This window comes from Petromyzon marinus, chromosome 23 (genome assembly GCF_048934315.1).
Source record: "Petromyzon marinus isolate PM22_M1 ecotype Great Lakes invasive population chromosome 23, UKy_Petmar_22M1.pri1.0, whole genome shotgun sequence".
Classification (NCBI taxonomy): Eukaryota; Metazoa; Chordata; class Hyperoartia; order Petromyzontiformes; family Petromyzontidae; genus Petromyzon; species Petromyzon marinus.
Genome location: NC_133689.1, coordinates 28,012,517 through 28,037,187, shown reverse-complemented (window position 1 = coordinate 28,037,187; position 24,671 = coordinate 28,012,517). Strand labels below are relative to the sequence as shown.

Here is a 24,671-nt window from a genome sequence, read left to right as displayed (position 1 = left end):
GGGATGTGTGTTTAACTTATTTCGCACCGCACGTAGCCAACCGTGCTCATCGGAGGTGCGGAGGAAGAACAAGTTTTCAAGTTTCATTTATTAGGTATAGCCCTGTGAGCCATGCGGCTCTTAAGTCGGGTGCAACCGCAACAAACAAAATTTGAACACAGAACATCTTAAAACGACAACGCGTAACAGAAACATCCTGGAATAAACCAGCAAATATTCCACACAAAAAAAAGTATTAAAACGCTGTGTGCAAAAATCAATGTGGTGCAAGCCAACAACAACAACCATAAGACAATTTGGATTAACCATATGTTTTCGAATCACCAAAATAAAGCTATAAAAAAACAATGTAACAACTAATCATAGGAACTGTGATTTTAAATTTAACAATAAACGACATATATAACACGGACGACAAAAAACTGCAGCCATAACTGGCAGCACGACACTCCCAGTGTATGATGTGTGAGTGAGTCAGCAGCAGCGTGAGTGAGTGTATGATGTGCGAGTCGGTGTATGATGTGTGAGCGGTTTGAGATAAATTAGTTTTCAATCTTGATTTAAAAGTGCATAGCGCCAGTGGCTTCTGAATAATCATGACTGTTAGAAGCGGCGGCTGCTTGGGGAGGCCTTCATCCAGCAGTGAATCGAACATGGCTGGGGTGAGCCACTGGTTGCTATGGAAACGGGCTGAGGTGAGCCGCTGGTTGCTTGGAAACGGACGAGCTCCAAAAGCGGTTGCGCAACCTCAAGCCGCGTCGGGTGGCCTCGCGCGCGCGCCTGTTTCTCGTGCCCCCCCTCCTCCACCCACCCCGCGCTCCCATTGGTTCGCGCCAGGTCGCGCGGCGCCCCCGTTGGTCGGCGAGCGCCGCGATGCGATGGCGAGCTCTCTCCGCCTGCCGCGCCCATTGGTCCTCAGCCGGTGACGTTAACTCGTACGGGCGAGCCGGCTCGGCCGTCATTGGGCGACACAGGGCCCTGGGGGTGCGGGTTAGAGGATGCAAGGGATTTGTATTTCCTAGATCGTATAAGACTCGTGACCCCTCCCCCGTCTCCGCGATTGGCGAAGCGAGCCGCTCGCGACTCGCGTGCACGTTCGTCGGCCAATCGTGTGGCGCGGCCTCGCCTGCCCCGGCCTTATCCGAGCTGGGAAATATCGCGAGGTGCTCACGTACGCGTCTCGTGCGAGCGGCGCTTCGCGAGCGAAGCCGGCTGCCAATGCGCAGCGATAACAGCCAGTCCTGTACCCACTTACTCAACGACTACACAGCACGAGCAAAACCACAGTACTTCAGTACTACCACAGCACTCGTACCACCCGCACTGCGGTACTACGGCGGCACTAGTATTATAGTTCCATTAGTAAAACAGTGGTATCAGCAATACCCCCCCAAGTACCGTTATTTCATTGCCACGAGCGCAAGCACCCAATACTGCAGCACTACTGCACCAGTACAGTACTAACCAGTAGCATACTGCATTTTCTGCGGAATATTACCATCGCAATACGATATTGCCCACATCTGCATAGCGCGGAGCCATGTGGACCTTCCTGGGACTCGCCACCTTCACGTACTTCTACAAGAAGGGCGAGGGGCTGCAGGGACTCGGCTACGTGGGGCTCGCCGGACTGTCTCTGCTCATCCTCCTGATGCTTTGGTCGCGGCGCTGGGGCCGCGGGTCTCACCACGGCCTCCTGGCCGCGCTGCCTGCGTCTGGGGCCGGGGTCCGCCGGCTCCTCGCGGGACTCGGCCGACAGAAGCAGCCGCAGCATCGCGTGAAGACGCGAACCGGCAGAGAGGACGAGGTGGAAGAAGATGATGAGGTAGCGGTTCGTGCCCCCACCACGCACTCGCACAACAATCACTGATAGCCTGGCTGGGGAGAATATAACCACATTACTAAGCAGACACAACGCCTCCTTCCCATATTGCCAGAAAATAAAAGTATTTTACGCATCCCATCAGCCACCACTGCCTTCCTTCTGGGAGTTTTTTTTTTCTTCAGAAGATGAATTGGTTCGACAGAAGCAAAACGCCGGACCGGTTTCGACATTCAGTGTCTCATCAGCAGAGTCAGGCTTTGCTGGAACCAATGCTGGTGAACTGACTGTTTAGAGGCAAGGGATCCTCCCTGTATGTTAGATCTGGGTCATATTTGGACGCAAACCTGTATAATACACAACGCAAACGAATGATTAGCCTGGTTGTGCAGAATATACGATGATATAGGCCGAGATACGGCGATGTCGTAGGGGTTCGGTTCTTGTGACGGCTGACAGAAGCCATCGCCAGGCCTAACTTGGCTTAACCCAGCATTGTATAATAACACTCAGACGTGTGCCCGTTCTGCATCCCCCTCGCCCTATTCTGACCTCACAATATAAACCTATTCATAAAATTATAGGACTACATGGTGCAATAGTAATATAGGATTATTATGGATGAACTGTGCCGTGTACTCTCGTAGTACTGCTTACACCGATAACCCCAACTCAAAACCAGCCGAGCAGCGTTCCATAAAAAAAACATCGCGAAAGGAAGTTAAGCACTGGCTATAAGACTACCGATGACTCCTAACAATAATGAAAGCGGCATAGTTGGTTCACCGTCCTCCTGCTGGTGTCTAACATTACGGGGCCACAATGTTGACTCAGGTTGTGGTGGTCTAACCAAGGCTGTGTGTTGGGGTGATGCCGCTCGACGTGCGAGTCCTGTTGGCAGGACAGTCAAACACAGTGTACAGTCTCTATTCTTCAGCAGTTCTTGTCAATCGGCAAACGACGATACTTTGATACCTATTCTAGGAGTTTTTCGTCGATCTAGGACCCATTTCTCCGAGAGAGTCTTTACCTATGGACATGTGGCGGGCCACCAGCATTGGTTCAAGCAAAGCTGACTGCTGATGAGAACAATGAATGTCGAAACCGGGCCGGTTTGCTTGTGTTGAGCAATACTGCTGTAATTACACACTCCCAGAGGGCAGTGTGGCTTATGGGGGATGTGTACAAAATATTAACATTTTTACGTGACGAGACATATGGCAAGGGGGAGTTATTTATTTAGGTTTTAAATCATATAAGGCTTGTTTGTTTACAGGCCAGTTTTCCTGAATTTTCTAACGGCATATACACGATAAACACACTCTCCACACAGGAGGCCGAGAAACACGAGCGGTGGGGTTGGTCAGCATCAAGATGAAACGCAGCACTTTAACGTTGCCTGTTGAGCAACTGTTTATAATGAGTCAGTGTCAAACTTGCCATAGGACCGCGTCATGTTCTTGTTGAGCAGAGATCATATTGTCTCCGCTGTCATACAACAAATGTGGCTGTCTGTGGCAGGGCAGGTGGGGAGGCGCTGCCTCCTACTGAGTGGGTGAGGAGGCGCTGCCTCCTACTGAGTGGGTGACTTCACACTTCTTTGATGGATTTCAGAGGCAGACCTCGCCTAACACGACCCCCGTAAAACGCTGATTCCTTGTAGCGCTGGAGACATTTTTTCCCCCCAAAAAACATTAAATTAAACATTAAATTAAACATGTATAGAGTGAGAAACAGGCAGCGCTGCCCGAGGAAACGTCCCCACATTCGTCCAGCCAGCGAGAGAGCGACGAACGCTCTTGAGTCGCCCTCCGGGCACTCGATTATCACGATTATATGTATTTTTTAATAGATTAGTTTTTTTCTTCCCCCAATGTTATTACAGTGCGTTTAGCCAGGTGAGCTTCACCTAAAAGAAACTTCACGGAAATTTTGACTTAGGGCATCACGAAGACCCGGTTTGGGAGCACAGTAGCTCCAACCTCGTCTCCCACCGCTGCCTTGTAATGAGTAGAGTAGAATGTAGTTGTGAGTACAGTACGTAATACTGATGTTATAATCAATATTTTTTTCATTAAATTGTTTACCATCCGTATTATTAGCGCTATTACCGATACCCCAATAAAGCCCTCATATGTTGCTCATACGTAAGAAATAACGCTTTCGGGAATGCATCCCAATATATAATGGTATAATGGCCCTTTAGCGCTCACTTCATTAGCAATCACTTCTCAAAGATTCCATAAGCACTCACTTCTCCAGGAACGCATCTTGAGTTCTAAGCGAGGTCTGCCTGTATCTACTTCCGTGGGCCTTTTTCAAACAAGGTTACACTGCTGTGTGAGAGATACGAATGCATTCTTATTCTCATGAGGTGACGACGATAACACAGTTGGGATAACATTAAAGAAACGTAAAGACACTTGAGTTTATTTTAAAAGTAGTCTATGATTGCGACCACATCATGCGCCCGATTTCTTTAGATCTGACAAGCTAAGCAGGGTTTTTGCCTGGATTGTGCTTTGAAGAGCGACCGCCATGCATAAAAAAGGTGTTATGGGCTTCAGGGCTACATTGTCAGCTGAGGCCAGTTCAGCAGCACCCATTGTGTAATGTACTGAGCTCTAACGTCAATGCTTCCCGCTTTCTCAGCACAAATAAATTCCTGACATCAGAACTGTCCAGGTTCAACGTGAACAGGTGGCAACCTGAGAGAGGAGGCCCTCATCCAGAAGTGGATTTACAAAGGGCCTATACACGTGTACATGACCTTGGACTGAAAAATGCTTCCCCCCGATGGCGTTGCGAGTCTTTGTGCGAATCTCACTCACGTGCCCGTGCGTCTCCGCAGTGCGGCCATCAGGGCGGGGAGCCGGCAGTGAACGGCGCGGGCCTGCGTGGGCCCCACGCGCAGATAGGCGATGAGGAGGAGGTGCTGATCGTGGGCTCCGGCGTGCTGGGCTCTGCGCTGGCCGCTGTGTTGGCTCGCGACGGCCGTCGCGTCACGGTGCTGGAGCGCGACTTGCGCGAGCCCGACCGCATCGTGGGGGAGCTGCTGCAGCCCGGGGGCTACCGCGTGCTACGAGACCTCGGCCTGCAGGGTCAGCCAGCTCACCACCACAACCACCGCCCCACGCCGTCATCACCGCCAGTATTAATGTCACTGCCACAAGCACTGTTACCGTACAGCGCAGCGTGAAGTATGGTAGAATAACTCCCACCAAATGCATGGCCGTGTGGAAGCCCTCATTCAGCGGTGGATCAATAAAAGGGCCATACTTCCATATGATCACAGTGAGATTAATAATCAGTGATAGGGGTCTCCTTATCCTCAGAATTTAATCATATCAGCTGTAGGTACAGATAGGGTTTATTGAAGCTGCCGAATGCTTCATGAATCATTTACGCAAATAGGAGATAACGCCAGTGCTGCTACCAGCGGGGCCATGGGGAGCGGTGGTGATGAAACAGTTGAGGCCACTATTGTCTATGTTCCACCTGTGAGTTGGACGTATGAGTACAGCCCTGTTATTAATATACCGCTGGATAAAGGCCTTCCCATACAGTCGCAGACATAAAGTAGCACACATTGTGGGCCGAAGACTTTGTTTTCCGTATAAAATATATATTTTATATTGATTGATTTGATTTTTACGTGGATAAGAAACATTCTGCCTTAAGCTGTCGTGTATGTATAAATACATTTTTTTTAATTACTGCATAAAATGTATAAAATTAAGGAATGTAAGTAACCTTAGCAGCTGAAAATTGGTTAAATTTGGTCTTGATGGGGGCTGTGTAAAGAAACGGAATTGCCTGACCCAGGGAGCTGGCCCCATGTATATAAAAAACACAATAATAGTAAAAATAAGTATTTACACAACCACACCACCTTCTGAGAGTGTATAATTTCAGCAGCATTGGTTCAACACAAGCACACTGGACTGGTTTTGATGTTCAGGATCTCATCAGCAGAGCCAGGCTTACTTAAACCAATGCTGGTGACCTGCCAGATATTTATAGGCAAGGACCCTCTCTGTTAGATGTGGATCCTAATTGGATATCATTTCTATGATACATAACACAAAACAATAATTGACAGAGAATGTTAATAACAAAAACAGCTGCAGGTTATTTTATTTCGAGACAGGAAAATCTGCAATTGTGCTCGTCATTTCTGTCCTCCCATAATGCCTTAAATGTCGGATTGCATCACCACACTCTTGTGTGTAAATCACACATCCTTATCTGTCTTAGTGTTTGAACGTTCTGTATGTGCGTGTCGTTACCACGTGCGTGTGTCAGGAGTGGTATTGTAGCGGTAAGTGCGCTGTGCTACAAACCCTGCTATCCAAGTTCTATTCCACTCACGGCCAACACCAGTGGCAAATATCTGAACCAATCCTGGGCCTGCCCTTGGTCGACTCAGCCTCAAATGAGTAACTGGTCTGATGTGTAAACATCAGCAGTGGGGACAGCAATTGCCCCAACAGTCTATTAAAGGTTACATGGGGAATCTTTGTGCGTGCGCGCGGTGCAGACTCGGTGGAGGGGATGGATGCACACGTGGTGCAGGGCTACGTGGTGCACGACTGCGAGAGCGGCTGTGAGGTGCAGATCCCCTACCCAGCACTGCAGGGTAACTGCATCCAGAGCGGTCGGGCCTTCCACCACGGCCGCTTCATCATGGGCCTGCGCCGAGCCGCCATGGCGCACCCCAAGTGAGCACGCGGCAAGCCGCGCGAACGCAACCACCCACACCCGTTACCTCCCACCGGTCAAAGTTCACTACCTTCACATCCTTTGAGTCAAGCCACTGCTGGATGAAGGTCTCTCCACACTTTGTCATTCTTGGAGGGCATTTGACTATACTCGTCTTTGCTGGCCAGTGCAAGTTGGTGAAGGAAGGACCCAGGACCCGTTGAAATGTCGTCCGCCGAAAAATTTACCTGGATATAGACTTATAGGTTACTATTCATCCAGCCATTTGCAAAAGAGATCTGGTTCAATTAGAGGTTAGAGGCTGAGTGACTTCAACGAGAGCACATCGTGACTGGGCAGGGTTTGCGGTGGGTGAGTAACAGCGGTGTACGTCGTGGTCTTTGTGCCCAGCGTGCGCTATGTGGAGGGCACTGTGGTGCAGCTGCTGGAGGAGGGCGGCCGTGTGGTGGGCGTGCAGTACCGCCCCAAGGACAACCAGCAAGTGATGGTGAGATCCACTTAGAACTCCATACTTCCCACACACTCCTCCCCGGCCCCCGTGTCTGGATATCCCTTCTTCCCCCTGCCACCTGTGCTGTAGACTCTCTGATTCTGTTCAAGACCTTCCTGTACCTGTGACTGAATGCCTCTTTCAAAATAATTCTGCCCGTTGTTTCCATACAGCAGCTTGAGATGTAGTCCAATAACATACTTTGTGTAATAACATGTTTTAATTCCCATGTGATTGAGATCCAGGGTTTTCTGTTACTGTTAGAGATGTATTATTGTGCTTATTATATCCAGCTGAGGCTTGCAGGCTGCTGCAGGGATAGGTCAGCAGAACGGAGTGCAGCAGTATCCATTGTTATATTGTACTATGCTGCAATGGCTATGCTTCCCACCTCTATCAATCCGCACTGACCAGCATGTGGAATATTGGTCAAAATATCCCTCACGACCCGCACGCTGTTGAGAGGCTCTCATCCAGCAGGGGGTTGACTAAAGGGCCAACTGGCATTGGATAAATGCTGTCTTACCCCTCATCATGTGTGACCCTGCCAGAGGTGAAGCCGTCAGTTCCGATGCCGTTATCCCGTAACCCCTGTAATGGGCGATTCGCATGGGTTTGTGTGTGTGACTTCTGCGTGCTTGACCTCTGTGGTGCGCTGCCTGTGTGTGACCTCTGCATTGCCTGTGTGTGACCCCCAGGAGTTGCACGCTCCACTGACGGTGGTGGCCGATGGCTGCTTCTCTAAGTTCCGCAAAAATCTCATCAAGGCCTCGGCCTCCGTCTCATCGCACTTCGTTGGCTGCATCATGAAGGTGAGAAGCAATCCACCAGGGGAGTGCAAGAGAGGGAAGGGAGCGCAATTACATGTAATGAAGCCGAGCAGCTTGAAGAGGGAAGGTTGCTGGATCACACCATCATCAATCCACTGCTGAATGAAGGCCTGACCAAGCCACACCTCCGATTAGCACGGTTGGCTACGTACGGTGCGAAAGAAGTTGAACATACATATAAGCCGTTGTCATTTCTCACCATCTTGCTGCAATGTAACAATTCGCCTAGCACCTTCACATGATCCGATTCCATCGTGCTTTCTTTCCCACATTGGTAGTACAGCCTACATATGTGATATACACCTGCAAGGTAATTAAAGGGTATACAGGCAGCAGTACAGCAAGTAGGGATTTGTGTCTTTGTGCAGAATCTGCGGGTTCATCCCACGTGCGTGGATTTCCTCACACATGCGGAAACACAGGGGCACCCTTCCGCTCCATGAATCGTCCATTGAAGGCTCGGCGTCCATAGTTCGACCCATTATCTGTGGCAGCCTAAACATTCTCAAAGAAATATGACAATGAAAATATGATCATAACATTTAAAATAAGCTAGTTATTCAAGTAGGCAACGTGTAATTATTTTAGCGCTTTATTTAATATTGCGTTGTGGTTGTAATTACTTTTGTATCATTGTCATGATCTCTGTCGGACCGTAGGACTGCCGGCAGTTCCGTGCTCACCACGCGGAGCTGGTCCTGGCTGAGCCCAGCCCGGTGCTCATTTACCAGATCTCGTCGACAGAGACGCGTGTGCTGGTGGACATCCGCGGGCAGCTCCCCCGGGACATGCGCCAATACATGGCGGAGCACATCGCACCGCAGCTACCCGGTCAGTGAGAACCCCGAGGAACAGCGGGGCACGAGGACGAGGGCCAGCAGCGCCCATCACTGCACATGCTGACAGACACCAGGCATTTTTAACTGGTGGCCTGCGGGCCACGTCTGTGAGTGGTCAGTCTAGATTGAGATGGAGAAATTCAGAGAAGTGACGATGGAAGTGACTCCGATAGTTTCAATCGCTTGATGTGACATGGTGCTATGCTCTGTATAATCTGATAGCACGTCTCCAGATACAAATCGTAATATATTTGGCGATGAGATTGAAAATGCATGCAAAAAAAAAGAATAACTCCAGAGAGCAACAAACTGTTTCCAAGAGACCATAACGTACTGTGAGAGTGACGCAGCGTAATCGTGTGCGAGTCATCACGCAGTGCTGCCGTAGTGATGCGAGTGCCATCGTATCGTTCAACATGGGGATGCCCGCTCTGTCTCGTTTGTTTCACAGAGCACATTCAGGCACCGTTTCTGGACGCTCTGCAGAACGACCGCTTGAGAACTATGCCCGCTAGCTTCCTTCCACCCTCTCCTGTCCACAAATCCGGTAAAGCAGCTCTCACACTGGCTCCTCAACACGCAGCAGCTAGGAACTGTGCTGCATATGATCGCTGCGTACTCCTGCCTCGCTGCACACATGCCTGCACTACCCACCCAGCGCACTGCTGTCAGATGCTACGTGCACTGTGACCTCAAAATACTGGGCTAACTCGGTGCTGGGGTGCACCCTGTTATATCCATTAGGAAAATAGCGTTATTTGCATGAAGACCACAGCCCAATTAATTACAGCTTATAATGTTTATATTGTTTCTTGTTTTATAAAAATATAAGCAATACAGGTAAGAATAAAAACACCACTAAAATTCACAAGCCAATTCAAGAACACACAATCCAAACCTGCAGCAGTTACTGCACAGTGCAGGGCTAAACTAGGACTGCCTGGCATGTGACGCTTCAACAAGTCGGAATTGATTTGCATGCTGTTCAACTTTCCAAAGGGCCCGATTTTAGTTTCCTTTTTGAGGGGTCCTCCCAAATAACCCTATTAAGAGCGATATAGTATAAATAAACCCACTTGGTTACAAGGATTCTCTCCATACCTCCGCGTGTATCATGGGATAGAGCGATACGCTGCACCGCAAATGTCGGAGTAACTGGTTACCTTGGGAGTGACATTTTTTTTGAGGACACTGTAGAAGTCGACTCTTCCTCCACCTCGTCATCTCATCCCCTCTCTCCTCCGCCCCCAGGAGTGCTGTTGCTGGGCGACGCGTACAACATGCGGCACCCACTCACGGGCGGTGGCATGAGCGTCGTGCTCAACGACGTGCGCATCTGGAGAGAGCTGCTGCGGGGAATCCCCGACCTGTGGGATGATGGCGCTATGCTGCGAGTGAGTGGGGTTAATATTGCCACTGCTGCTAAAAGGGCCTCCCCAGAGAGAGATCTCTTAGAGAGCCCCTCTGTAGGGTATTTGATCTCCAATTCCATGCAGGGTATACATCTTGGAAGTCGTGGGAGTTCCTGCACATTAAAACCACAACACGTGACCTGCTGATTGAGCAACTGCAACGTGCCCAGTTATACTGCTGGGTGGACAGGCGGGATTTTAGAAACGTGCTCAATTGTTTTAAATGCCGCACTGCGAGATGAAATCATAAGCGTTGACCACTGGATTGTAAGTCCAGTGTGCTCACCATTACACCGTGGCAGGATCATAGCAGCTAATGTGGCCACACGAATCTGGCCAACCCCATTTGACCAGCTCATTTCACACTTGAGAGCAAGGACAGCTCAAAGTAACAAATGAGAGTTAAGGTGGGGAGGACCGTGTCCTTTATATTTATCAGCGTTCTGCCGGGGGACTCTCTCCGTGTATCGCCGCGACATGTTTGTTATTGGTGGCGTCTCTGTCCCCAGGCCAAGAAGGAGTTCCACTGGGTCCGCAAGAAGACCCACTCGTTCGTGGTGAACGTCCTGGCCCAGGCGCTGTACGAGCTGTTCGCTGCCACCGACGGTAAAATCCTCCTTATGAATTCCTTCCTCTGCCATGATCGTCACTACCCATTAACCATGTTGAAATCAAGACACGTATTGGACATAGACTAATCAGTGGATATTCGTCCAGCCATAAGCAAAAGAGAGTTTCTGCCTATGCTTAACTGAATCTTGCTGGGTGTTCTCGAGGTGGGCTCAGGCTAAACGGGAAAGCTGGTGAGTTGTGGTCACTATCAGTGCTGTTGAGGTAGCCGGGAATATTAAGAGCTGTAAACACTGGCTCCTTATCTGCCATTGTCTCCTTAACAGATGCTCTCTAACAGTACTTGTCTCAGCAGTGCACATTGCGAAGGAACATTGTGTGGACCCTTTGGTGCTGTTTGCATGCATGTGCAGGATCGCTAAGGCAGCTGCGGCGGGCGTGCTTCCACTACTTCCGCCTGGGCGGGGAGTGCGTGTCGGGGCCAGTGGGCCTCCTCTCCGTGTGAGTGTGCACCGCACAACAATCACCACACTGCTGCCTCTTCCAGCTGTCAAGTTAACTTCCTTCACAGAGTCTCAGGCTACCCACGTGTTGCCTCAGGCTACCCACACGTTGCGTTTGCGTGCCTGTGCCTTTGTATGTACGTATGTATGTTGAAATTCTTTTGCACCGTACGTAGCCAACTGTGCAAATCGGAGGTGCATGGGTGTATTTGCACATAGTGATGCAGCATGGGTTAATTTTTGTGGGTAGGTAAAACCCAAATTTTGGAAAGAACTTAATTATGAAAGAGTAGCCCATGTATGTTGGCATCATGGTCCACATTTTGGAGATTTAATAAATCACTAACAAATGATAGCCGCCTATTAACCACGCCCCTTACAGGCAGACTAACACCCACCTGCAGGCCGGTGCTGCATTCACCTTGTGCTCTAGAGGGACACCTGCCACTGGGGGGGTCACCTTGGCCAGACTGTTGAGATGAGATATGAAGCAACGCGCATTGGGTTGCTGAGACATTTAATCAAGGTACCTGGTACATGCCGATTAATCCTTATGAAAGAGACATGAATGATTTGTTGATTTGGCGTGTGTGTCTGTGGATTTGTGTCCAGCCTGAATCCCAGCCCCCTGAAGCTGATCGGACACTTTTTTGCGGTGGCGCTGTACGCGATATACATCGCGTTCCACTCGGAGCGCTGGTACACCAAGCCGCGCGCCATCCTTACCAGCGCGGCGGTACTGTTCCGCGCTTTGGGCGTCATCGTCCCTCTCGTGTGGTCCGAACTGCAGTACTTGCTCTACTGAGAGACACACACAGGGCCTGGGGGCACGGTGGTGTATAGAGACCGGCATTTTGAGGACACTGTCGATTTCGGACTCGGGGCACCTTTCTGTGTGGTGTTTGTTCTCCGCCTATTCTGTGTGGATTTTGTCCCATTTGATAAACATCCCAATATAAAAAAATTACCTGCAATTTTCTCAATTGGGATTAAACATGGCAACATTACCCTTACCTATGAAAAATGGCCAAGATTGTCCTATAAAAAAGTATTTTCACTCAGTGAGGGTTTGCTGGGTGAACAACCACAATAATAAAGTAACATGTGTAAGTTAGGTTGCATGGAATTATGTAAAATATGCACAGTGCTTTCAGCACACAGCAGGGCCTTTGAAGACTGAAAAGTCGATATTTTTCTAAATTTTTCTGGTTGTAAAAAAGCTGCATAGCAACTGTGTACCAGTCTCACCTCATTATTGGGAATCCACACCACATTATGGCCCTGCTGCCGTAGCTGCTGAAAATTGTGCCTAGGATTGTTAAAAGAAACGGTCGTCGATGAGCTGTGAATCCGCCAAAGGGTATTTGCACAGATTCAAAACTTCAGCACTTGTTAGTTTGGTACATTGTGCGGTTTCTTTACATGATGACAACTCTCCCAAGCGGCCAGTTATTTTCGATGATGAAAGTCTACCCAAGTGAAATGAAACGTGCGTACATACCTGTACCCTATTGTCGATCCGCCACTTGGGGAGGACTACGTCATGGCGTGTGGGTTCGAGGTCATTATTTACACATCCTGTACGGGAGTCGGTGCAGGTTAGTGTATAGAGACTCATTAATTGGCTGAAAACATCTTAAAATAAAAACCCAAAGCAGTGCCCTCCTGAAAAAGAGTCCTAAGACTCAGTGTGGCTTCCTGGATAAATAAGTAAATTGGTAAAAGTAGCCTGTGACCGCCTGGCGTGCCTGGTGGTCACAGGCTACTTTCAAGCACTATGCAGGCAATAACTTGCTTAGTTCCGAGATCCATATTTAACATTGGCACATAACATCAAAGGGTGAACTGCCTTGTATCCTGCAAGTTCATCGATAAAACCGTCATGAGAGTACATTTTAGGAAAGTACTGTACATATAAATTGTATGTATTGTACTTGGTATTTAAAAGGCCTGCATGGGTTCCTGCAAACAGCACTCACCCCAAGTTTGTTCTGCATCTCTTTGTCTTTGCATCTCCCTCTCACCGTTTCTTGCAAGCTGCAGCTCAGAGAGAGAAAGAGATGCGTTTTGTAGTGATTCAAATGTGTAGCCTGCAATTAAGCCTGCAATGTAAGCTATACGGGAGATCCTTATTTTTCAAATTTAAATTGTTTTTAAGAAGTTTTCACAAACGGTTAACTGGAGCCGAACCTTTATGATCCATTTTAACCGATTGGGCTGTAACCGATTGAAACGCATTTTCGGTGCACCGCATTGCTCCCGAGAACCAACCGGTTCGGCTCCCTGTTTGTGAGCATCATGGCTGTTACACTTTGATCCCGCTGGCCAGTGTGAGGTGAAGGTGGCGAGCATAGACACATTGGAGTGGACTACATTTCAGCGTATTTTACCACACTGCCCTCTGCTGCCCTCACCGAGAGCCGCGTGATTTGAAGTGTACTACTTGTACACAACATCTGGTTTGGTTAACTTGGGTGGGTAACATCTTGTAAAAGCTGGGCTCCTATGAGCATAATCTAAATGAAATGAATGCTGCTATTCACTATTAAACTGTTTTAATAACCTGCTTGTAACAAAAAAAATCTGCAGGCCATATATATTAAGTTTCTAATCCAAAGGTCTGCTGTGGGTAATTCAGTTCAATCACAACTCGTGAAGCTGTATTCTCCAAATTGGAGAAACTGTACAGGGTGGTCCAGATGTCTTGTGACGACCAATTAATTGACCCCTAACATTGTTTTCCTTTGCATATTCATTTCTATACTGTTTGGTTCTTTCGGTAAAGTCACATAGGTAGAAAAATAAAATAAAATATAATATATAACGACGTTTCGATCGCATCACAAGCGGTCGTCCTCAGGCGGAAAAAATAATCCAGTAGTGGAACTGCTGTTTTAAGTAAACCTTGAAAAATATTACGTTTTAGAAAATTAAATGGGGGTCACAAGACATTTGGACCACCATATCCATTGAGATTTAATGTGTCCAGAATATTGTTATGTATCAGCGATAATCCATCCACTGCTAGCTGAAGGACTGGCCAAGCCCCTATCAGTGTAAGATAAATTGGTAAAAGAAAAAACTGATTTCATGGCACCAACAATCCGAACGTGGCGCTGTGTGGACTGTCCCACGGTCGCAACTGGGATGTGTACGTAGTGTATCATAAATATTTCTATAATTTTGAGGAGCAAACTTGTTCCACACTGTAATTATGCCTCATTACTTTTTCAATGACTCATGGTCATGAATGAATAGTCAAGAGTTGTTGTGGTTATATAGTGCTCTTGAGTAGCGGGCCAAACGCTCGGACATTCGTGGCACAGGAGGAACACTCAAGCAGCAGTAAACTCACATTTACAGAGGCATTAAAATGTCTGCTTTGAGCAAAGGTGTCGTTGTGAAGACTGCGCTTGTGTCAGGTGGACACACGGACCGAATTGCAGCCACAACAGCTCAACTTAGTGAGGTTCTGTGAGCATTTTTGGGTGGATTGTACATATCTATATATATATACGTTGTGCATTGTCATTGAAATAAAACGTGATCGGTATCTTCATTTGCTTTCTTGAAGTTTCGTTTTTTGAAATACTATTTTTCCCATTTACCAATTTAACCTTATGGCGGTACCCCGGGGTACCATAGCACCCCGGCTCTTGCGTGATGTCCGTGATGCAGGCATTTTTAGTCTGTTGATGGTCGGTGATGTGACAATCGACTCATCTCGACAAGCTGTACACGATGCACTCTTAAAAGTTGCATTTTTAGATAACGGATTTTTTTATATGTTTGGCGTTTGGACATCGCGGAGTAGCACTGATTTCGGATTGATTGGTACCCCAGTCGCGGAGTTAAGTACACCTATGAAAAAAAGAGTGTCCCAGAAATAAAATATTTCATTGCCTCGGCCATTTTGTATTATTTAGTACCCCGGGGCTACCGCCATGAGGATCAATTCTATTCCCGGAAGGCTCTTGGTGTTGTGGCACGTCACGAGACAGAGAATCCAATCGGAAATCTCTCAGATTCGTACGACCACGTGTGTCCAAGAATCGCCAAGCGGGAGATTCGACGCATCGCCTGAAAAAGCCTTGCAAAGGGGCCGCGTTATCTCTGTGCAGCAGAGGGCGTGCCCGGTCCTACGCTGAGGTTGCTGCTGTGTCGAAGGACGCAGCGGTGCTGCTGGATAGGTTTTTGCAGTTGTTGCATATTGATGCTTAAGCTCAAAGCTAAAATTGAGGCACATTATTGAAAAATGTAATACGATTATTTTTGTGCAGTGACTGACTCGTTACACTTGATGAGAAGCTGGCTTAATCACGGATGGTTGGGAACCCAGGTACTCACGAGTGCTGGCTCATTACTATGACCTCAGAGCCACCTCGTGCAATGATTTTTATGGTTATTTTGTAATACTTCATACAGTCTTTAAATCGACTTCTTTCCATAATTTCTTATTTCAACTTTAAGTATTTTTAAATACATATGTATTTATATATTTAGTTATTGCCCCATAAGCAAATCACTTGGAATTATAACAATCTCGTGAAGACCCCGCAAACGAAGTAGGGTCCAGCTTGAGTGATTGGATGGGCAACCATCATGTATGACGGGTTGTCATCGGCTGCTGTGAGGCTACGTTGTGAGCAGCAGTGAGTGGGGCAGCACCATCCATTGTAGATTCGAACTTCAATGCCCCCTGCGTACACCTGAGCAGCGTGGTGAGGTACGGTCACATGATCCTCACGACCCGCACAGCGTGGAAAGTCCCTCCAGCATTTGATTTACAAAGGTGGTGTAAATTATCGAGTGGAATTCATGACCAATCACGCTCGCCAGGGCAAGGGATGTGGTGGTCGTGTGGCCTGGTGTCAAAACAGAAGTGCATCTCACTGATATGGACAGGTGGAAGAGCGATGCGAGTTTGGGAACCCACCTTACACTCGCCCATTTCTTCGCTGTTGGTTTTGTTCCTGTGAGTCGGTCGGTTTGTGTCGCTAATGCTCCACATGTTCTGGCTGCGGCTTGCTGTGACACGACGATGGGGGAGCCAAGTTTCTAATCACCACTCGAAACATTGCGAGATGCAGCCATACGTGACCGAACTTAGGTCATCCAGCCCATCACGCCACATCAATGCTTTCTTCCGAGCGTGTGCCCAGTCATCGAACCCGGGGGCTCGGCGCTAGCGGAATGGTTCATTTCCCCTGATGAACGGAATGTCGCCCCACTCTACCCACCGCGCGGTGGTGGGTGGCAGCGATGATATCGATGCGTGTCTGTTCGCTCGGGAGGAGCCACCAAATTCAAATCTCCCCGCTGGGCTCCTCCCTATCTGTCTCTACTTCCCTGTGTCTGAGAGGAGGGCCCATGGCTGCACTCCCTGTGAGAGTGCCACACGAGTCCCCACCGCCCCGCGCAACCCGACACAGCATCACCCCAGCAAACGCACCCCACGCACTCAGACTCCCTGGGGGCACGTGGTTATCGTCCCAGTCTCCAAATCACAGCCGTCTCCTCTCACAGTCTTCTCCCCAGTCACCGGCATCTTCCCTTACACTCATCTCTCACATACACCACCCCAGTTGCAGGCATCTCTCTCTCCGCATCTCACTGATCACTTCCGACTTCCACCCGTATCCCATCGTAACTTTTTTCTCCATCGTGGCCGCCAGGGCTGAGGCAGCCGAGGAGGCAGGAGGCGGCAATCGCAGGACTCACCACAGCCTCTCCACGCGAGGAGAGCGGTGATGCTGCGAATCCAGAGGAGCCGACTTCTCGTCACTGTAGCGAGTCCCAAGGTTGGAGGAGAGAGGAAGAGGACACGAGGAGAGGGGGAGGAGAAGAGAGGAGAGGGGTCTGCATGGACGTGCTGCTGCTAACTCTGCTGCTGCCCTTCACGCTGCCCGGCCGCGGTGAGTGAGCTGCCCTTGTCACGCGATTGACATACGGCCGTCAATAATTAGGTAACTTCAATCTCACCATTGTGGAAGCAAACACAAACAAATATAACAAACTGTCTCTATCAAGGGCCGGCCAGGTGGCTTGATCAGCAGTAGAGTGAGCGGCTCATAGTCGGAAGGTTGCGAGTTCAAATCCTGGTTGGGGGTTGACTCAGCCTATCATCTCTCTGCGGGTAGATAAAATAGGTACTATTTTGTGTGGAAGCCAACATTGCTTGGTCCATGGATATATCATGGAATTTCAACATTTACCAGGAATGTGGAATGTCCACCACTGGCTCAGGGCGGGCTGCAAACAGGAAATGAGCACCACAGCTTCAAATACTAATTTTAGCAGGGACAGCACTGTGACTGAATATCAAGTAAGACTGTGATAGTTTGTCTATAGCCTGCAGGGCACTACTGTGGAAAACAAGCACGTCGCCTGCAGTCTCTCAGCGATCTTTTGTTGCTGCCAGCACTCACAGCATGTCTCTATCGGCGCGTGTGTAATGCACTCCCAGGGGCGGTATGGGGTGAGCGCATGCACTGCATACCAGGCTATCCGGGTTCAGCTCTCGCTCACGACCAATTACAGAGGCAAATATTGGTCCTAAACTTCTCCTAGGTAGACCCAGCATCAAATGAGTATCTTGTGCGATGTGTAAACATTGCCACTCAGGAGACAAAAGCGACTGGGCATGGTGCTAGCCATATCAACCCCCTCGTGTGCCGTCCTGGCCTCAATAGGTGCTGGCTAACAGCACTTGACCCTTACAGTCTATTAAGGCTATACGGGGGATCTTTGTCTTTCTCACGCACACAGGGGTGCCTGTGGTGGCCCAGGCAGGTGTGGCGGTGCCACAGGGATGGGGAGACGAGGGGGCCATACCCGGCGGCGCGGTGGCGGCGGCGTCGCGGCGGTGGCGATGCCGGCGCTGCGCATGCCACAACCTCGCGGACCGGGAGTGCATCTACTTCTGCCACCTGGACATCGTGTGGGTGCACGCACCCCGCCGGTGAGCACCGCCGCTAAGGTGGATAATTTTTTTTATCAAGGAATAAATATCCTGCATACGCACGGACTACGTGATGTTTTCCACCATGCGTTTGACAGTCACACGATGAGACAACGGGGCTTGGAGAGCGGCTCTACCGGGGAGGGCACTGCGAACGCTTTGGTCGGTTTGGCTGACCTACTCCTTGGTGAGGCCCTCATTCAGCGGTGGATTAACAAAAGGGTGGCAACAGCAGAACATGTGCATATTCCTCAGAAATTGGATAGGCACAGCCGACACGATGGCCGTTTGTAAGATCACTGGTGGCCAGGCTGAGGGCGTCAACCCGCTACTCCCGATCTGTTACCATCACTGTCTCAGTGGCCCCACATGCCTCCTGAGCATTGATTGTAGTTGACAGGTATCCTCGTCTGTTTACACATTCGTGAAGTAATTGCCTTGAATCCATTTTGTCACTAAGCTAATTTTATTATGACTGACTTTTAAATGTCATTTGTTTGAAATTTATGTTATTTAATATTGGTTATGTTTATGCACCACTTTCTGTAACGGGGTTTAGTTTTGGTCTGATTTATGTTTGTTTTGTTATTGCACTTTCTTTTTTATTGATTTTGTCAATTTGGTGACCCAGGTCACCTTTGCAAATGAGACTCTATCCTGGTCTCTTGAGTTCTCACCTGGTTCAATAAAATACACTTGAATCTTGAAACCACGCACTCTGAAGAGTGAGCAAACCTCTCCTCTCTCCTGCAGGCGATTGGTGCCGTACGGGGTCACGGGGTCGCGGGTTCGCGGACGGCGAGAGGCTGCCATGGGGTCGCAGAGTCCAGGCCGCTGCCTGTGCCTCCTCCGCAAGGACAGGGCCTGCACCTCCTACTGCCAAATCCCAGCCCCACGGCCACCCCGGGCCCCACACCGCCTTGAGGTAACTGCAACAGCCCGGGGCTGCAGGGGTGGGGGACCCACCATCAAGCCACCACGCAACACAAGCATAATTCTAATTATTTCCCAAAATACCCATAGAAGGGAATTTGTGAAGAGAGGTTGTAATTGGGTTCACGCCTGTCTAGGTTTTACATGAACAGTTCAGGAATCGGCGTTTTTCGGGTGGCATAAATTATTTTTTACCGACATCTGGTGGTGGTATCACTTTGAACTTTAACATGGTAGATTGCAGTGTTGATCTAGACTCTAGACCTAGGCTAACTAAAAAATCTGTCTGGGTTTGGTTGAGTGGGAAAGGTGGCAGCCGTTGGTTGTTAGTCCTGGCTCGAGCAGAATTATTCACCACCTTGTGCATAGAGGCCCAACCACCAAATCGTCACTCTGTGTGCACCAGGGGTGGGCATCTATGGTTCACGGACTGCAGGAGACCAGTAACTTCTTTTCAAACGACCCATCACTGCGAACATCTTAGCTGCACTAATCGGGTACTAGAGGGGAATATTTTCAGTATTTCCATCAACGTGTTTTTTTATTTAGTCTACTCAGACACTTTTGTCGCTGAGAGCGCCATTGGTAGTGACAAAAGTGATTGTCGTTACCCACCAAGTATCTGAAAGTTATGTTGGGCCTTCAATAAGAAAACATTTTTCCAACCCCGGTCTACAGGCAGCAGGGTGTTTGGAAAGTATCATAATATAGGGTTTGTGAGCAAATCACTCGAAATATTCCCGATTCTGAAGACTAAACAGGTTTGAGCATAGATAGTGCTTGGATGGACGTGGACCCATGTGCAGGGCAGGTGACTGTGGAGCCTGTTGGGCGACGTGCTGGGCAGTAGAGGGCGGTGTGGCAAAACCCCTCACATTGCCTTACACGCTTGTTAGGTTTTCGGCTTTGGGAGTGTGGGTTTCTATTCTTTTGCATTTTTAGGGGTCCCCAAAACAATCCCCGCTAAGTGCAGGACAAGGCAAAAATGCGCCCACGTTATTTCAGGACCAACTCTATGCTTCTGCATGTGCCATGCGAAAGAGCAGTACGCTACACCGAGACCTACAGGGTAACTGGCTTCAGAGAAAGGGGTGAGTGATGTTTACTCGGGCAGTGAGGTTTAAATTTCTGTTTACGATTTTTTAAAAAGTGTCTGGAAGTCCCTCTGGTAATTTATACGTGCAATTTTATTGAGGGACTGTGTGTTGTCTTGGTGTGGTCTGGAACTGTTTTTGTTGTTTTTGCTGTAGAGAAATCGGCACGAATTGATTACTTTTGCAATTTGTAGTTTTTAGTGACTTGCTTACCTTTACTATAATTTGCACTCCTATCAGTTTGTGTATAGTTTGTTGTTGTAACTTTCTGACCCGCCCCTACTGGACACCTGTGAAAAAGAGCTACATAGCTCATCTGATTATTCTAGGATAGTGATTGTGATTCTGCATCGTTATCTTGAGGACGCGCTGTATAAGCTACCAGTTCCACGATGGTGACTGGCAGTATCACCCCTTCCCCGGTTCCCAGGTCTGGAGCTGAGCCACGCGGATCAGGGTAGCACCACGAGGAGACGCAAGCCGGGATGGGGGGGCGCCATGCCCCACCACCGACCCAGCCTCCATGCAGCTGAATTGATCATTGGGGGTCATTTGACCGTAGTTTACCGCGCCTGTTAGTGCGGGTTTTGACGAAGGGGGTGTTGGAGCCCAGGATAATTCCAGATTTAATTCGTCACCACTGATGTTAGCTGTGGCCAGAACTTGAAACTTGGGTCGCCAGGGTGATGGCGTGGTGCGCGCACCCTCTCGATATCTAAACCCGCTACGTCCGTCTACAATCCTGATCATCTCGAGTCGCTGCACAGAGTTCCCGCGCTGCCGGTGGGACTGCTGTGGTAATTCAGAGGGTGGTGGCCCAGCAGGTGAATGAGATCAGAGCTCAATGCAGCTCCCCGTGCTTTAGGCTCATGCAATGCCCATCGCCGAATGCATAAACAATCCACATTTAACGCTTCACCCGCACACACTCAACAACGGTTGTAGTCTAGCTGGTGAACGTTTAGCCTTTTACATGAGCAGAGCTGTTTACCCCGCCTATGAATCAGACTCTGCGTGTTACTTGCTGAAGACGTGTGAACCATTGTGTTGAATCTGTATTGCAACCTACAGCTGTGACACCCGAGTTACATTACTGGAAAGTCTTAATGTCCAATGTGATACAAGAGACACTTGAATATCCACGGGGGTTACGATATTCAAAACTAAATGCTTACCTAAATAATAGGGTTAGGTACACAGCAACCAAAAATAAAAATAAGTACTATACTGTATGGCAAAAATTGAAAGAAACGTGCAAAACCCTATACAAAAAAACATTCTTAGACAATAAATAGTATAAATACTGAATAAATACTATGCTTACCGATGATAATGATGATCTAAAGCTGGTGTGTCTATTTGTTAGCGAGTGGGGAGCGGTAGTGCTACGGTTTGCACGCTACGAACCCGGCGACCCGAGTTCGATTCCCATTCACGCCCATTACCAGTCTCGTTGATCTGAATCGGTTAAGGGCCGCCCCTAGGTCGACTCAGTCTTAAATGAGTACCTAGGCGACATTTGGTGTTGGCCAGCCGGCCTTCAAAGGTGCTTACTAACAGCACTTGCCCAAAAAGTCTGTTAAGGCTATATGGGTGATCTTTGTCTTTGTCCGCGAGATTTTTTCACGGCAAAGGGGCGAGGTTCCACTGCCTCGGGTCCCTCGCCCACTCCGCACCGCGCGGTACCAGCCAATGGTGCGGTACTGCCGGGCACAGTATACCTGCGAAAGGCCAAAACTAACCCCCGCGATAGCTACATTGGTATAAAAATGTTGCCGTGAAAGGTCGAAACAGCGAACGACAAATCCGCGATATTCAAGGGTCTCTTGTATTTATTTGACTTTAATTGCAATGATGATTGCTCGCCAAAAATGTGTGTTGTGTTCCTGTTTCTGCATTTGATACGGTTAAACATAATGGCCGTTCCAAATCGTACACAACATTCTGGGTTGTGTACAAAGCTTCGTGAGGTGTCTCGAGTCACGGGAGCATTTGGACGGCAGCTGCACGAGTTGAAAATCTCGTGTCCTGACGTCTCGGTGTATCCCAGCTCTCGCCGGGTTGCACGCTCGCTCACGTCGGACCTAGCAGGGCTCGTAGCCACCTGCGTCATGGTCTCTGCGTCTCCCCACTTGTTTTTGGGAGGAGAGGCAGGCACGTGACTGTGTTGTAGATACGATGCCCCTATCGAGGTGAGCAGGTGCACAACTTGTTGGGACCTGCGCGTGTGAGCGTGTGAACACGACTCGCGCCACAACGTGTCGGGGGGGGGGGGCGTGGATGAGTTTGGCACTCGTGCTCTGGCGGGGCACGCACGCACACGCGTGTTGTTGGTGCGTTCACCAACACGTCTCGCTTCTCTCTGGCAAATGTTCTCAGGACCAAGTGGAAAATAGAGATGCGTTCTTTTACAGCACTTTCATCGATGTATCCATTAATCCAGTGGCGCTTCTTAACCTGGGGTGCACCCACCCCCTGGGGATGCGAGATGCCCGTTCTGGGGGTGCGGGACATGGGAAGATATTTTTTTAAGGTAAATCATTGAAAAAAATTAAGCACGGGCACGTAAATACAACTACTGTGGTTCATCAAACCTCTTGCATTTATCAACTTTTTTTTACGATTGAGAACCAATAAAGGTTAAGAACCATTGCATTAACCGGTAGCCCGAAGAGTGTAAGATTATGGCAGAAATCGATTTAACTGAGATGTTGGAGCCTCAGCTGTGTTTATCAAACAGGGAAGGGTGCTTCGTTACGACTTGCTCACTCACACCGCCAGATGGTACGACGGAAGGTGGTTGAGACATACTCCGGAGTCAAAGCCAAGGGACCGAGAGGACGTGCATCGTGAATATGGAAGCGATGACATCAAGTCGTGCGCACCCGCAACACGGATCAGTTGCATCGCAAGTCCTTGAGACATGTGATGGCTCTAGGGAGACCTTATCCAGCAGTGGATAGATCTCAGCTGGTGATGATAGTGATGGTCAACCCTCTGCAATAGTAGTTTGATATCAAGAAAATGGCAAAATATTTAAGCAAATAAAATGCTGCAAACGCTCATCACTTTTGTTTCATGTGGTCTTGCATGGTCTGGTGTTGGGTATCTTTATTCGGTGACAGCCAGACTGGCAAAACACGGTGGGAATTTGAGCCGAGCGGAATGTGAAACTGGCGTTCGTAGGTGCAGTCCTGGCCGATCTTTGTGATCCGAGCGGATGCCACGCCGTGATCGCCCCAAGCCGTGAGGCAGCGCTGGTTGAGGAGTTGTTTACTCACGAAGGTTCACGTGAAGGGCCTCTCGGGTGCTGATGCCGCGTTGCTTCACATGAGCAGCACGCTCCACGCGTGTAAGGCGGCTATCCTGCTGCTGCTGCAGGGTTGACTGGTGCACAAGCAACAAACAGCTCAACGAGTTCCCTGTTCATAACGTTGTGGCGGCCTTGCAGGAGAAAACAAATATTTGAGGCGACGTTTAGACCCTTCTTCATGGCACATGTTTTCCTTTAAAGGCACTGTCATTGACGAATGTGTTGAGTCGTCTTGTTATTTATCTACAAGGGTGATTTAAAAAAAATCATCGGATAACCGGTAATCGTGTTTAGACGATTACCGATTATCGCCCCCGAAGAGTGGGGAGAGGGTGCTGGGGGCTGACGTTTCGCTGCCACTCACAGCAGCAGCAGCAGCCACCTCTCTGGGCACGCCGTGCAGTAATCACGATAAGTCGCAGCCCTGCTAACTAGTTAACCTCGCTATGGGACTTTTTGACAGTATAAAAAATGATGAAAAATAACAACTGCTCGACCCAAGCTATAAGTGCTCTGATACTTGCATTGTCTTTGTAGGTTTCGCCTTTTGGCGTCCTCTGGTCTAACACTGGTGAGACAAGGCCATAAAGAAGGCTGGTTTCAGCCTATCAGTTTCAAAGACTGCACATTAAAAGAGCATGTTCGTTTGCATGTTCACCGCAAGTACGTGTGGTTAATGCAGACTTGATTCCTTGCAAAAGGTATCTAATTGGTGTTTAAACATCTTAACACCTGCTTTATCACCTTGCCCTGTTAAATACCTCGCCTGATATACAGGACGTTGTGAGTTCTATCCCGACTCTGACGTTTGCATATTTGGAATTTGCATGTTCTCTCCATGGTCGCGTAGATTTTTCTGCTGGTCCTTTTGGGTTTTCCACATTCAGAAACATCACGCGTTTTGAGTTTTTGGCTGCTATACATTTCCATATTAATAGCCACTTCGTTGAGCTATCATTTGTGGCCATGTCACTTCTGAAAAAAGAGCTACGTAGCTCAGTGAGCCTTACCTGGTAAAATAAAATATTGTTTGGTAATTGAGTCTTGTTTCTCACGCCCCCTGCTCCTGGATGCCCCGCCACTAGGAGCTCTAAAGAAGTCCTCTCGAGGTTCTTTCGGCTGACCGTTCCATGTCGATCAAATGCCTTGGGAGGCGTGAGTGCCTGGGCGGCGGTCGCTACG

At 48.9% G+C, this 24,671-nt stretch overlaps 2 protein-coding genes across 2 annotated transcripts; both read left to right on the top strand.

Moving 5' to 3' along the window:
• The first annotated feature begins 1,130 nt into the window (after positions 1–1,130).
• SQLE (squalene epoxidase) lies at positions 1,131–14,747 on the top strand. The gene is made up of 11 exons (XM_076069145.1): positions 1,131–1,825; positions 4,674–4,923; positions 6,363–6,543; positions 6,935–7,031; positions 7,733–7,846; positions 8,524–8,695; positions 9,155–9,250; positions 9,955–10,097; positions 10,625–10,721; positions 11,099–11,186; positions 11,801–14,747. Exons 1-11 carry the CDS (start codon positions 1,541–1,543, stop codon positions 11,991–11,993), a joined length of 1,716 nt encoding a protein of 571 aa, XP_075925260.1. The 5' UTR covers positions 1,131–1,540; the 3' UTR covers positions 11,994–14,747.
• Positions 14,748–14,848: 101 nt separating this feature from the next.
• LOC142925730 (endothelin-1-like) lies at positions 14,849–23,550 on the top strand. The gene is made up of 4 exons (XM_076069146.1): positions 14,849–17,103; positions 17,957–18,149; positions 18,903–19,074; positions 20,607–23,550. The coding sequence occupies exons 1-4, from the start codon at positions 17,052–17,054 to the stop codon at positions 20,616–20,618; spliced, it is 429 nt and encodes a 142-aa protein (XP_075925261.1). The 5' UTR covers positions 14,849–17,051; the 3' UTR covers positions 20,619–23,550.
• Positions 23,551–24,671: the final 1,121 nt, after the last annotated feature.